Source organism: Lytechinus pictus, chromosome 13, assembly GCF_037042905.1.
Source record: "Lytechinus pictus isolate F3 Inbred chromosome 13, Lp3.0, whole genome shotgun sequence".
NCBI lineage: Eukaryota > Metazoa > Echinodermata > Echinoidea > Temnopleuroida > Toxopneustidae > Lytechinus > Lytechinus pictus.
The window spans coordinates 9,982,998-10,000,812 of record NC_087257.1 but is presented as its reverse complement, the minus strand read 5'-3'; the positions used below and the strand labels follow the sequence as shown (position 1 = coordinate 10,000,812).

Genomic DNA, 17,815 nt, shown 5'->3' with positions numbered 1-17,815 from the left:
ATTATCATGGCATTCCTTCAATGTGGACAAATTATAGATGTTTGTTTACGCCCTCTTACGGTGCGTATATGACATTGTAAGAGTTCGACATGCTGATTTCACACCTGGTCAGCCGTTTTGTATTTGTGATATTTATATATTGTCATAATACAATCTTCATCATTAATTTGTCCTTAGTACAAAATTTTATTGTTCTTCTTGTTAAGTTATTCTGATTCCATCTAAGTACAAATGAATTTACACTATATCTACAAAAATAATGACAGATTTAAAAATTGATTGAAAGTGTTGATTTTATTTGGGGCTTTTGCGGAGGAACAGAGCACGATTCCACCCCACATTTCCCCTCCCCTCCAATACATCCCACTCATTACTTCACTGAATAATTCATTTTTCCATACAGAAAAGAGAGAAGAAAATATCAAAGTTTTTGTTCTTACCAAAATGAGATAGATCAAGTTTAAAATGAAGAAATTAAACACCGTCCCCCAAAACGAATTTTGTACCCTCAATCTGCACGTAAGCCCGATAATGTTTCAAATTGAAATTCTATTTCATAAAACATAGGCCTATATAAGGAAACAGTGTATCCTGTTTAAAAACTAGTTGACATTTTGACAATTATTGACTTCCTTCTCAGGATATCATTGCAATAAATCATGACAGTCAATTATTGTTCATGCGTCCTTATTACATACAGTTAGATCATGGTATTGACCGCCTCTCTATAGCCAAAACCTGCCAGGGTTCACTAAAACCGATTCCCTTAATAGTGGAGCGGTTATGTGACAAAAAATGGCCAAGATGCTCGGATCTGGCAGAAAGTGTGAAATTTGGGATACAGGGGTATTTTTGGGCGCTGATTTCAAAAATTGCCGGCCCCAAGCGATTGGCCCATCGGGTCGGCCGCCATTTTGAAATCCAAGATGGCCGCCATGAAATATCATTAAATGTCAATTTCTGGAGTTTTACATGGCATGTGACACTGAAATTTGGCATATAGGGGTATTTTGAGGCACTGATTTCAAATATTGCCGCCCATCAGCAATTTGACCATTTGGTCGGCGGCAAAATGGCCGCCATCTTGAAATCCAAGATGGCCGCCATGATATATTATTGCAATCATTTTCTCGAGTTTTATATGAACTGCGGTATTGAAATTTGGCATATAGGCTTAATTTGGGGTGCTGATTTCAAATATTGCCGGCCCCAAGTGATTTGACCATCGGGTCAGCCGCCATTTTGAAATCCAAGATGGCCGCCATTTTGAAATCATTAATGTAACTTTCTTGAGTTTTACATGACGTGTGACAATGAAATTTGGTATGTTGGGGTATATTTAGGCACTGATTTCAAATATTGCCGGCCCCCAGCAATTTGACCACTTGGTCAGCGGCTAAATGGCCGCCATTTTGAAATCCAAGATGGCCGCCATGAAAAATCATTAAATGTCATTTTCTTGAGTTTTACATGATATGTGACACTGAAATTTGGCATATAGGCTTAATTTGGGGTGCTGATTTCAAATATTGCCGGCTCCAAGTGATTTGACCATCGCGTCAGCCGCCATTTTGAAATCCAAGATGGCCGCCATGAGAAATCATTAATGTCATTTTCTTGAGTTTTAGATGACATGTGACACTGAAATTTGGTATGTTGGGGTATTTTTAGGCACTGATTTCAGATATTACCGGCCCCCGCCCAGCAATTTGACCACTTGGTCAATGGCTAAAGGGCCGCCATTTTGAAATCCAAGATGGCCGCCATGAAAAATCATTAAATGTCATTTTCATGTGTTTTACATGATATGTGACACTGAAATTTGGCATAAAGGCTTATTTCGGGATGCTGATTTCAAATATAGCCGGTCTCAAGCGATTTGACCATCGGGTCAGCCGCCAATTGAAATTAAAAATGGCCGCCATGAAAAATCATTGAACTCATTTTCTTGAATAATATGTGCCCCTGAAATTTGTAGTATATCGGTATCTGGGTGAGTTCATTTAAAAAAATGCTGGCTCCAAGCAATCTGACAATTGGTCGGCGGAAAAATTGCCCACATCTTGAATTCGAAGCTGGCTGCCTTAGAAATATTGCAATTATTTTGTTGAGTTTTATATGATCTGCGGTATTGCACTTTGACAAATAGAAGTAGTGTGGGGAGCTTATTTTAGATATTGCTGGCCCTCAGCGATCTGATCCCCTGAGTCAGGGTTATACGGGCCAAAGATATTCATTCGAGCCAACCCATTTAATTCTCAATTTTTAATTTTGATATTGCTGATTGACAAAAATGAATGAATATGATTGATAATCTAACACTGATTCTGGGGAGGGTAACTTTATTGAACTTCCTTTTTTTTAATTGGGAAGATATATCACCACTTTGGAACTATCTTTATACTGGCGGGAGAAGTATTGCCATTTTACTGTATCAAGTGATGAATTTGATCCTGTCAGGTGTAGTCTTCATAAATGCCGATTTATTTTTAAAATGAGCTGGTCGAGGTACCCTTTTCTGGTCAGATATAGAATGCCAGATATATATCCTATCCACTGGACAGGTAGTAAACATTCAATTCTCGAATTTCATCCTTATTTTTTTTAGAGCGCCTCTTTAACACACGAGTCTATGGGAAATGTTTTAGGCCCGTGATACCTCAGCTGCAAAATGGCAGCCATCTTGAAATCCAAGATGACTGCCATAAAAAAAATCATTAAAAAAATCAAGTATCATAATTATAACGTAGGTATTATTTTGAAATTTGGCATCTTGGGGTATTGAAATTTCCCCCCAGTAATCTGTCCAATAGATATGCTGCAAAATGGCCACCATCTTGAAATCTAGAGAGGATCGACTGTCATGAAAATTCATTAAAATAATTTTCTTGAGTTTTAAATAATTTGAGGCACTGCATTTTAGACATACAGGCAGGTTTGGGCCTGCTGGTTTTAGAATATTGCTGCCCCAGTGATTGATCCACCGGGTCAGCTGAAAATGACCGCCACTTTGAAATCTAAAGTGGGTAATACGAAATATCTTTCAAAAATGTTTTCCTGAATTCTACATTACCTGTGACACTGTAGATTGGTATGAAGCAAAATCTTGTATTGTATGTTAATTTCAAATATGGATAGATAATGAACATATAACACATAACACACTTTATCTGCCATTTTAAATTCCCATAGGACCCATCATGACACAAAGGACATGATTACCTAGCTTAGTTCTAAATATTGATTATTGTGGGGGAAATAAGTACAATATGATAGCACGAATCAAAATTCATGTATGGTTTAACTGATGGTAATCCATTTATTATTGATATCAATCATTTATATGCTAGGCGGTTGAAAGTGAATCTTACCGATCTCCAGGAATTACTTTTGAACGATTCAATTGATAACCATCGCGTGTTTGACAATCTGACAATGGGAGCATGTTCGCCTCACAATCGGGAGATCAAGCTCCGACATCATCAGACCAAACGATGTTAAAAGAGGGGAGTTGCTTCTACCCTGTTTGGCGGTCAACGAATTAAAGGGGAAGGTCACCCTGACAAAAAGTTTATTGAAACAATAACAGAATAAATAATGAAAAAAATATTGAAGGTTTGAGGAAATTAATTCCATCAAATATTTAAAAAGCTATTGGAATTTTATTTAGTGTATTTGTGACGTGAGATGCAAGCAGTTCCCCCATGTTTCTTATAGTACAAAAATCAATGAAATGTAGCCTCCTAAAAAAAATGAAAATGTTTTTCATTGAACCCTCAGTATATCAACAAACAAATGATTTCACACCCGCTCCAGAAAGAAAAAAATTAACCATGATGAACCATTTATGCATTTTATATCACACAACATAATGGGGCAGCTGCTCGTACAGTATATGACGTTACAAATCAAAAACTTAAAATTCTGATATCTTAAATGGATTTTTTATATCATATTTTCTTGTGTTTTTTCAACAAACTTTTATCCGGGGTGAACTTCCCTTTTTAAGGAATAGAGCAATGTCCGATGTGGCGCTGCTAAGTTGCTGCCGGGCTCACGATCTACAAGGTATGGGCAAAATAAATTTTCGGAGCATTTCTGTTACTGAATTCTATTTTGAACAATAAAATATGTATTATTATTATCCATCATTAATATTAATTTCATCATCATCATCATACCACTATATAACCATCAGTACTTCAAGTCTGGAGCAGTTTTCTTCATGTCGATTTGTTATAAAATATCACAATTATTGGAGCAATATTCTGAAACCAGCAGGCCAAAAACCTGCCTGTATGTCTAAAATGCAGTGCCTCAAATTATTTAAAACCAAGAAAATGATTTTAATGAATTTTCATGACAGTCGATCCTCTCTAGATTTCAAGATGGTGGCCATTTTGCAGCATGAAATCAGCACCCCAAATTAAGCCTATATGCCAAATTTCAGTGTCACATATCATGTAAAACTCAAGAAAATGACATTTAATGATTTTTCATGGTGGCCATCTTGGATTTCAAAATGGCGGCCATTTAGCCGCTGACCAAGTGGTCAAATTGCTGGGGGCCGGCAATATTTGAAATCATTGCCTAAATATACCCCAACATACCAAATTTCAGTGTCACACGTCATGTAAAACTCAAGAAAATTACATTAATGATTTCAAAATGGCGGCCATCTTGGATTTCAAAATGGCGGCCGACCCGATGGTCAAATCACTTGGGGCCGGCAATATTTGAAATCAGCACCCCAAATTAAGCCTATATGCCAAATTTCAATACCGCAGTTCATATAAAACTCGAGAAAATGATTGCAATAATATATCATGGCGGCCATCTTGGATTTCAAGATGGCGGCCATTTTGCCGCCGACCAAATGGTCAAATTGCTGGGGGCCGGCTATATTCGAAATCAGTGCCTCAAAATACCCCTATATGCCAAATTTCAGTGTCACATGTCATGTAAAACTCAAGAAATTGACATTTAATTATTTATCATGGCGGCCATCTTGGATTTCAAAATGGCGGCCGACCCGATGGTCAAATCGCTTGGGGCCGGCAATTTTTGAAATCAGCGCCCAAAAATACCCCTGTATGACAACTTTCACACTTTCTGCCAGATTCGAGCATCTTTTTCACATATCTACTGGACTATAAAGGAAAATTCTATGAGCAGTCGCCTGTCTATAAAGGCCACATTTTACGTTTTCTCTGGTTGGTACTGACACCGTATTTCGTAAATGGCCCAAACATGGCCGCGCTCAACGATGATTCCGGGTGACTCTAACCGTTGCGTGCTGGAACCCTGGAACCAGCTCTTCCCAAGAAAAGCTCATGTGATTCACAAAAAATCAGCAGACAATTTGTTAATTGATTTGAGAATTCTTTGCCCTGTAGACCTCATTGCTGAGAATGTACGTGACAGTTGCTGTGAAGGCCGGTATTATGATGGTTAAAGACAGTGAGATGGCTGGATGGTTGCCGAAAAAACTTTGACCACTGCAAAATACAAAACACAGGAAAACATAGACTGAAGTTTATAATTACCAATTGTTCCATGCTATCATTGCCATGACAACAGATGTCGTAAGGATTAAATGTAGATAAAACCTATTTCAAAAAATCAAAGCCATATTGAACAGTTTGATAAACTCTGCAGAATTACGTTAGTCCTAAACTGCTTTATAATCAGGAGAGGAGTGGCTCAAGTAGGCCAATTTTATTAGGGCGGGCGACCGAAATATGAATTTGGATTTTATAGAAATTAGCTCCCCTGCTCAATTTCCACAATATATATATATAAATATTGTTGTTATTATTAAAAAATGCCCTACCATTCCCCAAGAAATACAATCAAGCTCTAAATGAAAGCAATGAAAAAATATGTATTACCAATCATGGGGGCTGTTTCATAAAGCTGTTCGCAAGTTAAGAGTTTGAGTTCAACTGGTGATCCTTTCTTGTCGTAAATGATATTCACCATTAAGATGTTCATTGGTGATTATTTAGCGAGTAAGAAAGTTTCACCAGTCGTTTTTCAAACAGCTTTATGAAACGACCCCCTGTTCACCCATTCCTTGTCTATACTTACAACTGTACACCCGTGAGACAAGTAGCCGTAGCAGAGACTAAAGTCAATGTTCCAAAGAAAGCATGAAGATGCATGTATGACTCTTTGATCCATTTAGGCGCCAAAGGTATGACGAAGATAAACAACGCACATAGAAACTGCAAAAAGAAAGGAATAACATTATGGGAGGATACACAATGGCGTATATATAGGGGAGGGCTGGATTGGGATACATGACCCCCCCAAAAAAAAAAAATATATATATATAATAATAATAATAGATAGATTAAATAAATAAATAAATGAATAAATAAAAATAAATAACTGAAAAATAATAAATGAACAAATAAATAGATAAAAATAAATATATGAATAAATAAGTAAATAAATAAAATTAATGAATAAATAGATAGATAAATACATAAATGAATAAATAAATGTATAATTAAAAAAAATCTTAGGACTCAGGAAATAAAGAAAGCCAAAGAAGGGAAAAGGTCTGAAATGTGATACTATTTTCTTAATATTGTCATAAAGATATATCACAAAATTAAATTTCCATTGTAAAAAAAAAAATCACAATTTTCGCTCTTTCGCTTTGCTTTCTTGCGCCTCTTTAATAAAGTAAAGGCACCAACAGGAATCAGAAAGAGCTTATACCAGTATAGGTGTGCGTGCAGGTGGAAGCAAGACTTTCGAAAATTTCTGTTTTGTTTTTATTTGTCTAATTAATTGTACTTTGGTCCGTCATGATGACCTAACTTATATTATTTTTATAATAGAAAGATAAATAGATGTGTATTTGTTTTATGTATCAGGAGTAAAGGTAAATGTAGGCCTCTGGGAAGCATAATCGGCATGAATTTATATAGGCCTTCCTTTACCTCTACTACTGATACATGAAAACAAATATTTTATCTTGAGGTAGTAAAATATGCACAACAGTTTATCTATACCATTGACACACCAGCATGCTCATATCAATTCACAGAAACCTTTAAAGTCCGGGGTCGCCACTGAGAAAAGGGCGGCAACCGACTCCATAATTTTTCAAGGTGCAAGAAAGGGAAAGGGGACGTGAGGGGTAATATGTGATAAAGACGTGAAAAGAAGACAAAGTGGCCCGTATTTTGAATTCTGGTTTAATTTAACTCTGGTTTTAAGTTGTGGTTTAACTATGGAAAGCCAGTTGTTACATAAATCTCTAAAACAATAGAGGTTCAATGTATCAGCTCATTTGACTCCCAAAACAGTATTTACTGGCTGGGAAGGATAAGTATGACAGTTGTCTTCACCATTAATGAATTATAAGGAGCACAGTGGACATAAGAAACATTTACTATAAACAAAATTTTGAAACATTTGGCTTCCCATAATTTTAGCAAAGAGTTAGACCATGGTCTAAGTTAAACCCGACTTCAGAATACGGGCCTAAATGTTGTGTGTAAATCTCTGCATGATACCCCGACTGGGGGAAAACATATTCATCACCAGATTGTTCTGATCCCCACCACCCCCACCCCTATCAAAATGCACTGGTTCCGTCCCTTTTTTTTTGCCATTGCATATAAGTATGGTTAATATATTGATTCACCATGTTTATAGAATAAAGTCCTTATTTGGACTCGTGTGGCAAGATGTTAGGTTGCTCAGTCTAATCATGTACATTTTGGGGGGGGGGGTGGGATGGGGAGAGGGCGTACCATCGCATAGAGAGTGGGACGTTCAAGTCCACCCAAAACAAGTTGATATAAAATTTATATATAGATACAATAGAACGAGCATGGATGAAGATTTCTTAAAATCATCTAAATCATGAAAATCGGCTGCAAAATTTAACTTCACTATTTTTCAGGGACGTACATCATGACCTTTACGCAAATGAGAAGGGGAATTTCATATTTCAATTCTAAAAGTTCTTTTGCTAGTAAAGAAAGAGAAGCACTTATTCACAATACATTAAACGACGAGGACTTTAAGTTGAAATGATTTATATTTCACAAATGAAATACAACGCGATATAGGCTTATAATGAGCGTGAAGTTACCAATCCCCTTTATTAGTATACCATTGTTGGTGTACATCATTATGCAGTTATGTGTGAAACTTTTTGATACATAAAAATGCCAGCGCTATCAGTCAGGCCGTTATGTGATTTTTAATCAGACGAACGAGATAACTTTATAATAATAATAATGATAATGATAATAACAATAATAAAAATTGAATTATTAAGCACATAATTGAAAAAAGCTATCTCAATTACGCTTATTATTATAATACCATTGATGCTATTGTGCGCGAATTGTGGTGTGTTTAGGAAGTGAATTCTGTTTTTCTCTTCAACATATTTTGTTATTTAAAAGGGACATTATTTTGGGCGCCTCCGTTTGTAGAAACCACTTACAGTAGAGATACAATGCCAGATTTGTATTTCGACAATAATGATCCAATACCTCAATCGGCATGTTCGTTTGATCATAAGTCGCCTAGCTACCTGACTATAATTATTTATGCTCCTTTGATTTTTTTTAAATATAAAGTTAGACTTGGTTAACCTTAAATAAGAGCCAACCATTAGTTTTCGCTCCGCGACGCACGACAGATTCAAGAACATAGTAAATGTATTGAAAGTGCCCGTCAAAGGACAATGAACAGCTCAGAGGTCTTTGACAAAAATTGGTGAACCGAAACAGCAGGTTCGTCCTAAGGCCCCTGATACAAATGTGTCCGGTTTGAAGCCGGTCCCGACCCGGGCTTCAAGCCGCCTTCACGCCTGCAACTTAAAGCTGCCTCGAGAACAGTATCCCCATGTTACACGCGGTCTGAAGCCTGCAATGTGTGTCCACACATAAGCCGGCTTCATGGCGCCTATTCACGTGACGCGAATCACCTGACTTTTCAAGTCAACATCTTACATCGTTCAATTGCACCATGTGCGCGATGGTTAAAGACAGCGAGATGGCTGGATAACGATTGATAACTTGTTAACGCTATTTATATACAGTAGTTCATTAGTCAAACCGGCCCGAGTCCACTTGTGGTGTTACGGAAGTGGACTCAGTCCGATTGCATTCAAACCACATCCAGAAGTGGACTCAGTCCGAGCCGGCGCCGGAGAAGGGTACATCAAAGGCGGCGTCAAGAACGGCTTTAAACCCGACGCATGTGTATCAGGGGCCTAAGTTTCGGAGCAGACGAAACATTGCACGTATGTTCTTTGTCCAGAGTCCAGGACGAGACTGATTTTCGACAAAGACTCCCAGCCGTCTTTGTCAATTTTGACGGACGTTTTTACATTTACTCTGCTCTTGAATTACCCGTAAGTCGCTGAGCCCAAACACCCTCATAATACCTGTAAAACGAACAAAGTGGTTGTCGCAATGCCCAACACGGCATGGACGTTCTGTAGCCTCTTCCCGACGATTGATGTAACGGCGAGGTAGATACCCAAAGCTGTGCATGTGATCACAATCACCATCATGCCTGCATGGCAAGCTTTGATGACCCTTCGTCGGATTGGAATCAAGGCGCCGACTCGATAGATGAGTGTACCTGGGTAAATGAATAATTACCGTGGTATAGTATTCTGATCAATTATTTTAAAAGAAATTCATGTTGTCTTAATGTTTATCTCAGTAGTGTTGAACTGTTGATATACTACACACATCACACCATCTTCTTCTCTCTTTTTTCAGGAGATCCCTCTGCATGTCAATTTTCTTGCGTTGTCTGAATTACAGTGTTAGTAGATGCTTGTGAAAATTGTTTCCTTTTTTAACGTGGAACATAAATTAATCAAATCAAATGGATTGCGCAATCAACTTCCTCAGATTGAACGGCGTGTCAGATTTCAGACAACGATTGCTCTTGATAAATTTAAAGCTTTTAAGAGGCTCTCCAGACATAGCAACAATGCATGCAAACTAGATTGCAAGAATTGTCACTCGTTTATCGCCAACATTTTAAAGAAACTGCCCCATTCATACCTAATACCTCGGTCACATTTGCTTTACGGCGGCCGTACGGCGAGTCGAAAACAGCCGTTTTATTCATTTTCCTTCAAACCACCTTTATGTAGCTGGTACAAAAAAAATGTTAAAACGGCTGTTTTCGACTCACCGTACGGCCGCCGTAAAGCAAATGTGACCGAGGTACAAGCACATTTCCCCTACGGCGGCCGTACGGCGAGTCGAAGAAGGCCGTTTGAACATTTTTGTGTACCTGCTATAATAGGCATGGTCTCAATCGGGCAAAGCAAAGTTTTTGAGTATTTCAATTCAGATCTGTTTCGAACAATGAAATATGGATGGATGGATGAAAATGAATAAAACGGCTGACCCACCGTACGGCCGCCGTATAGGGGAACTGTGACTGTGGTATTGATTCACTCAGCAAACAGTGATATGGTACCGTTTCGTAATTTTTATAAATACAAGAACGTGAACATAGTTAAACTTTAGATAACCCTTTATTTGAATGCTGTAAATAGATGGGTATAAGAATACTTACTGTTCCCGAAAACAAACACCATTCCCAAAGTCATCATAAAAGGGTGGATATAGATCTTTCCTAGGGTGTCCCAATGAAATCCGGACCGCAGAGGATAATACGCAACCCAAACACCTACTAGGACAACAGCTAGCACCCCCAAGATCTCGGTGAAGATTACCAGGGGTAAGAAGAGGCGACGCTTCAAATCCCTGACGAACGATGGTGATGGGAGATCCATGGTGTTGAGAGAAGATTTTACAAAAGCTAAGGATATGACGGAGAAGTTGAAGAAATCGAGAAAAATTGCTCTAACTCAACGACAATTAGAAGACGAAAGTGTTCGGGAAGCACTTGAGGGCCATACCATGCTAAAATAAAGTTTTCCAGTTAACCGGCCCTTCGCTGTCACGTGAGTGAACTTACTTGTAAAATTTGATATGTAGCTTTGGAAAATGTGAGCTGTATGACCCTGCATAATTATGATATGAAAACACTTACTACTTTATAAAATAACACAGGTCTGAAATCAGAGTATTACCTATCCAAGCTCGTAGCCAGCTGGTTCGGGGGATTTGATCGAACCCCCTGAATTTTTCAAAGCAAGAAAAATACGGGAGAAAAGCAGGTTCTTGGATACATGTACAAAAAAAACTGATGTCATTATTTACGGATACAACGAACCAATAGTTTTTATTGATGACCTTTAATGCTCCTTTTTATGCTTGCCATTTTTCGGCCATGGAAGAGAAGGAATCGAACCCAGGCAGGCTACGGGGCTGCCTTTCTGGGGCCCTGGAACGGTTTTGAAAGTGGGGGCGGAGTAGGAGAGACTGACCACCCCCCCCCCCTTAAAAACACTCAACCAGAGTGTCATTCCATTTGTACACGTTTGCTGAATAGGTGGGCACGGAGGGACTGAATATCCCCTCCGGTTCCGCGGACCTTGGCAATATAGGTATGATAAACATATCGTCATTTCATCGGCAACCCAGAAAGGGGGAGGCCTATCTCAAGCCGTGGCTTTAAAAGGGTTGGAGAAATACTACTTTTCTATACATTGCATTAATATTTCATTTATGCCTAACCAGAAAGAATTTGAATTGATTTGAATGTAACTTTGAGCGGAGGTCAAACTCGATCAACATGTTGTTTGGATTGAATTATTAGGCTTTGTTGACAAAATTCCCTCAGAACATTGGACATGTTTGAAATATTAAAGGTCAAGTCCACCTCAGAAAAATGTTGATTTGAAAAATCAGAGAAGCATAATGCTGAAAATTTCATCAAAATCGGATGTAAAATAAGAGTTATGACATTTTAAAGTTTCGCTTATTTTTCACAAAATAGTTATATGCACAATTTAGTCACATGCAAATGAGAGAATCGATCATGTCGATGATGTCCCTCACTCACTATTTCTTTTGTTTTTTATTGTTTGAATTATACAATATTTCAATTTTTACAGATTTGTTATTAAGGACCAACTTGACTAAACCATAAAATGTTAAACAATGGTAACTCCACATGTTCAGGGCAAAATAAAACTTTGTTTCAGGAGAAAATTAGAATATTTCATATTTCATATAATAAAATACAAAAGAAATAGTGAGTGAGTGATGTCATCAGTTCCCTCATTTGGATACTGACCAGGATGTGCATATAACTATTTTGTAAAATTAAGCGAAAATTGAAAATGTCATAACTTTCTCATTTTCCATCCGATTTTGATGAAACTTTCAGTGTTGTGTTTGTTGGATTTTTCCCTTTTTTCAAAACAACATTTTGTTGGGGGTGGACGTGTCCTTTAACATTAGCTATCAATCATATATCAAGTAGGGCCTATTTTTATCAGAGAATCGTTTACAAAAACGAAACAAAAATACGTACCTGAAAATATGTCCGAGTGAGCAAACGTGAGATGTATAGTCACATTCAGAAGTGTCCTAGATGATTGACAACAATATAAGTCTTTTTTATCCAGAGACTCAGGGTATGGAGTTATTAACGGTGAATCAAGGTACCTTTCATAATATATTTACGAGTACCATTAGCCAGGTGCCTCGATCAATACAACATGCACAATGAGCGGTCACGAGTGAATGTTCTTCAAAACATTAGAATTGATGCTTATTTTATGGCTTCCATGTGATGACAATGAAAGACGTGAACTTGATTCTGTCGGAAGAACGTACGTGATCTAGCGGACAGCATGCGATCCGGCTGGCCTGACACTATCTGACCCTTCGATTGCACAATATGTGAACCATGTAAGCATTATCAACTAGGATTCAGGGGATTCAGCAAAGAGTTGAAAAACAATAGCGAGCTGATGACACAAGCATGACAACTGATCACGAGATCAATTCCCTGGTACGGATGAAAGATTCTCAACCCCACGCTGCTAAGGAATGCTACATATGGGGCTTTCTCTCATTAATTACTCAAGTAATTAGTCTTAACCTGAACTTTGGACACCGGGTTTGAACGTTTAAGTACAGTCGGACATCGCTCACATGTCATCGAACCGGCAGCAGCTCTTATGTTTGCTTTATCATTGTAATCTTACAAATTCTTGTCAAAATTGCAAGTGGGATATTTAGTAATATTTGATCGTTCTTTCCCCATGCATTCTCAACAATGGACACACATTGAACTTTGTCCACACATTTTTAACTTTGCAAGATCGCCTTTCACTTTAGGTGCTGTCTTATTTTCTGGAGGCTCGAGCTCTCAACGAAGGCAGTGGCGTGGTTCCATGACGTTTGTTCCGGCGACAGTTGCTCCGCTCTAAATTCCACACACTAATCGAATGACTTACTTCAACCCTGGGTTTATTATACCGTACACAGTATGATACAATACCCTACAAAACCCCACAATACCCTATACCCTAATCCTAAACCTAACATAAGACCTATATATTTGCAATCCTATCTTAGACGAAATTAAGCCCGGAGCAATTGTCGCGGGAGCAAATCTCGTGTAACCAGTGGCGTACCATGTGTCAACTCATGAGTGAGGGGGCACAATCAGGACTTTCAGTTGCGTAATTAATAAGATAAATGAGGGGCACAGCATGGCATAAGGGGGAAATCTAGATAGCCACAATCAAGCAAAATTATTACTTTTAAAAAGATTACGTGACATACTTTAACAAAATACCCGGAAACTAATATCATAATTATTTTCTTTTTGTTTCAATTCCTTTCTGTTCCGTCTTTCTTTTTTTTTTCGGGGGTGGGGGGCCGTGGGACCTTTTTGGGGGGAGAGTTCAGTACCACAAGTCCACAATATCTACGCTACTGATGGTTGTATCATGTTGTAGTAGGTCCACGGTTGCATGTATTTTTCCGGAGATGGGATAGGGCAGGGTGTGTAAATAAATGCGAAAACGAGGAGGGGCGACAAAACTCATCAATAATTTTTTTTATAGAGAGATAATGGAGAGATAATGAAGGATTTGGTACACACTTTGAGGGGATTTTATTGTTAAATATGATATAATTGGTTTCAAAACATAGAGGCCCCATATAGCCTCAAACCCTATACAACAGAAGGGCCTTCGCGACTACAATTATTGCGTTCCCTCGGAACGAGTCCACCTTTAGACGCCGGCTTCATTCCTGCAATAGGCCAGTTCACGGTTAGCTCATGATCAACTTTTCTCAAATGACCTTTGTGATTTTTCATTAGGATAAGCACTATCATTTTCAAATGTAGATGTTGCGTAAGCTTTACCGGTAGAGTATTCAAATTCTAAGAACAAAATGCATTGTATAGACCAGGTGACTAGAATAGTACATCAGGGATAAAGTTTGGAAATCTGTTTTATTGTCTGCCTTTGGCACATTTGACTATTGTTAGGCTACTGTCAAATACCAGTGATTATGAAGGCTCTATTTATTACTCTTCAGCTTGGATGTGATAAAATGAATATTTTGAAAGGAATACATGAATAATCATCAAATCACAAATGCCTATGTCAGTGAATTTGAAAACCACCTTCATGGTTTATCTCAAATGACCTTTTTCCGCTCGTGCGCAGTTTACAACCGTGAACAGGCTTATTGGTATGTGGACTCAAGTGGACTCAGACCGGCTTGACCCATGAACTAGATAGTGAATAATAGTAATTGCTAACGAACACTATCAAATGCTGACTTTAAAACTCAACGTGAATAGGTGACGTAAAGGCGGCTTATGTGTATCAGGGTTTTCGCATTTACTATACGGAGACACTCTCTACAAGCATCGATTCCTTTGAAAATGCAATTAAAAATCACAATGGAGAGCTGAGAGGCTTTTGTCGAAAGTCGATGGACTGGGACAGTTGATTATCCGAAAATTTGCACCGGACGAATAATTGCAAATATGTCGTTGTCCATGCAGAGTCAAGAGATTCCGATGCTGTCCTGGTCCACAAACTTTCGACGAAAGCCTCTCAGCACTCCATCATGTCCATTGTGATTTGACTAGCATTTTCAAAGGAATTGGTGCGTTGTAGAGAGTGTCTCCGTAGTAAATGCGAAAAGTCCGGAGTGATCTCGCGGCGGCGTCAGTCCACTTTCGGTATCAGGGGCCTATGTCAAACCAGTAAAAATGTTTGACATCAGTAACGTTTAACGGTTTTGCCTCGGCCATAAATATTCATCTGTAAATGATCAGCAACTTGTTGAAGTGGGTTCTATGCAAGCTTTCCTTGTCAGAACATTTAAACAATGTTTTAACTTCGAGTTGTAATGCAGATTCTATCTTCGAATGATTATTTGCCATATTTTATAGCCCAAATATTTTATTTTAGAAGGTATTTTGAACCGATCTCCTAATAATTACACTATACTACTGGGCCCCGTAACACAAGGGTTAGCGATTAATCGCTAAATGAAATGGCCTATCAGGATCGCCGTTGCATGCGCAATTTGCTCAGAAGACTGACTAGGAACCAATCAGAATATGTCTTTCAAATTAACGATTAATGGCTAGCCTCCGGAACCCTGGCGCCTGTAACACAAAGCTTAGCAATCTTTGTAGAACAGTTTTCTACGATTGATCGCATTGACTACAATGTGCAATCAATCGTGAAAATCAAGCTTACGATCAATTGCTAACCTTTGTGTTACGGAGCCCTGGTCTTCTAATGTTATTTGGCTTCTTACATGGTTTCAGGTACAAAACACTAGAATCCTTGTAGTTTTGACTGGTTTTTAACACTATACCTGTATAGATATTTCTTCCGCCAATATTTTTAATGGATTCATGAAATTGTGTCTACTATTTAATACAAGTTCTTTGCTTATTATGTTTATCGAATACAAATCATCAATGTAATTTTGAATTAATACTTTCAACATAGTCCACTCTCCCAATTTCCGTTTACTTAGGGTTAGTGTTAGGGTTCCTATACATATCCATTAGACTAGTAAACTTGTTAATTACATTTCGGGAAACACCCCATATCACTAATCGGCCGTTGCAAGAAACTTGCGATCAATATTGCAAGTTTATTTTGTAACCAAAAATCAATTGTCTTGTAATTATTTGCAAATCTACACTTCATCGCTGCATTGCCGCTTGTAACAAGGATTATGATTAAATGTGCTACAGCTATTAAAAAAACCTGATACAACTGTATATCAAGGCCCCGTCTTACAAAGACTTACGATTGATCCAATCAATCGTAATTCTATGGAAATACATCAGTGTCATAATTTTTTCTACAGGAAGTTTGCACAATGTCCTTTGTAAACAAAAAGAAGCACAGTGAATTTTCAAGAAAACAATGATTGCATCAATATACATCATAGTTAGAAAATATTTTGAACAAACATGCATAATAAATGTTGATGTTGCTGGACGTCCATAGTTGCGATTGATAAGATCAATCGCAACTCTTTGTGAGACGGGGCCCAGTTGTATATCTGATACACAGACGATTGATTGTATTTCCTTGGAGTGCTCCATTGGTCACAACGAAAAGATAACAGCACACGTGAGCCGGTGAGTATACATGTTATAATATAATTTACTTCAAATTGTCAAAACAGTTACAATGATGATACAGCAAGAGTTCATTTGACATTTACGGCATGAAAAATAAAGAAATATGTTAACTAAGATTTGGTCATTTCATCTCAAACGGAAATGCAGATGTCATAACAAGAATCAACGTACTTTGTGTGTTCGTTGTGGTTAAATTGCCAATTTCTTCAATCATGTATACTGAAGTGAATACATAGGTACTTCAATCATCGAAAGAGCAGACGCATTGACAACTAGTAAGAAAACTTCTTCGTTCTGTCACTTTTGGTACCCCCTTTATGGTCGATTTAATCAAGAAAGTCAAATTGTCTAATCTCGCGTCAAATAATAATATTGAATCTTTTCCGTTTACTTTAGGTATAATCTAAAACCGAACTTTGAAGCTACCAAAGTTTACTGTTATCCATTAATCAATCTGTAAAATGGGTCTATTGGTTTATGTCAGGTGGGCTCATGTGTGTTTTTGCTTAAAGGTATTGTTTAACTTTGTGAGCAGCCGATTTAAAAAATTCTCAAACCAAGATGAAACATGTGTACAAGTGCATGTATTAGAACTAATAAACCCTGAAAACAACCATTATTGAGAATGAAAAGCTAAAACTACAAGGCAAACCCCGAGTTTGTAAATAGGTGTCTTATAGACGCCTAAATAGTACACATAAGTGTATGGGATGAGATTAAGATGGTGTTTTCGGTCACTTTATATTTCAATTTTTGAAGCACTAAATAGTTATTTTCGAACGCAATTTTTTCTGGGCTTCATTTTTGTAACATATCACAGACACAGGTGACAAGTGTGACCTTCTAGCTCAGATTTTTTTAAAGTCAAACCAATGTTAACCAATCACTTTAATCATGGTGGTCATATAATTATTTTTATTTATACAAATCACATCTAAGCGTGTTCATTGAGTTCACACATCAGTCATATGAACCACTAATCGTATAAGGAAATGTGATCACTATTCAAAATGATCATTATTCATAAAGATCGCTATTCATAATACCAGAAGAGGGTCGCTAGTCATAACGCGTAAGTCAGGCCCTTTATTCATTAGATGGGAAAATGATGAGTCATAAGGTTACATTTTCATAGGAAATCGCTATTCATAATCCAATGGGGATCGCTATTCATAATCTGATTAAAGGGTTACTATTCATAAAATCCTCAACAGACATTACGACTAGCAACCATCAAAACCATTTTGTTCCA

At 37.7% G+C, this 17,815-nt stretch overlaps 1 protein-coding gene across 1 annotated transcript; it reads right to left on the bottom strand.

Moving 5' to 3' along the window:
- Positions 1-3,259: 3,259 nt before the first annotated feature.
- Positions 3,260-13,374, bottom strand: LOC129274498 (transmembrane ascorbate-dependent reductase CYB561-like). The gene is made up of 5 exons (XM_064108733.1): positions 12,451-13,374; positions 10,582-10,827; positions 9,425-9,624; positions 6,091-6,227; positions 3,260-5,498 (listed from the first exon to the last, which is right to left on the bottom strand). The coding sequence occupies exons 2-5, from the start codon at positions 10,799-10,801 to the stop codon at positions 5,366-5,368; spliced, it is 690 nt and encodes a 229-aa protein (XP_063964803.1). The 5' UTR covers positions 10,802-10,827; positions 12,451-13,374; the 3' UTR covers positions 3,260-5,365.
- Positions 13,375-17,815: the final 4,441 nt, after the last annotated feature.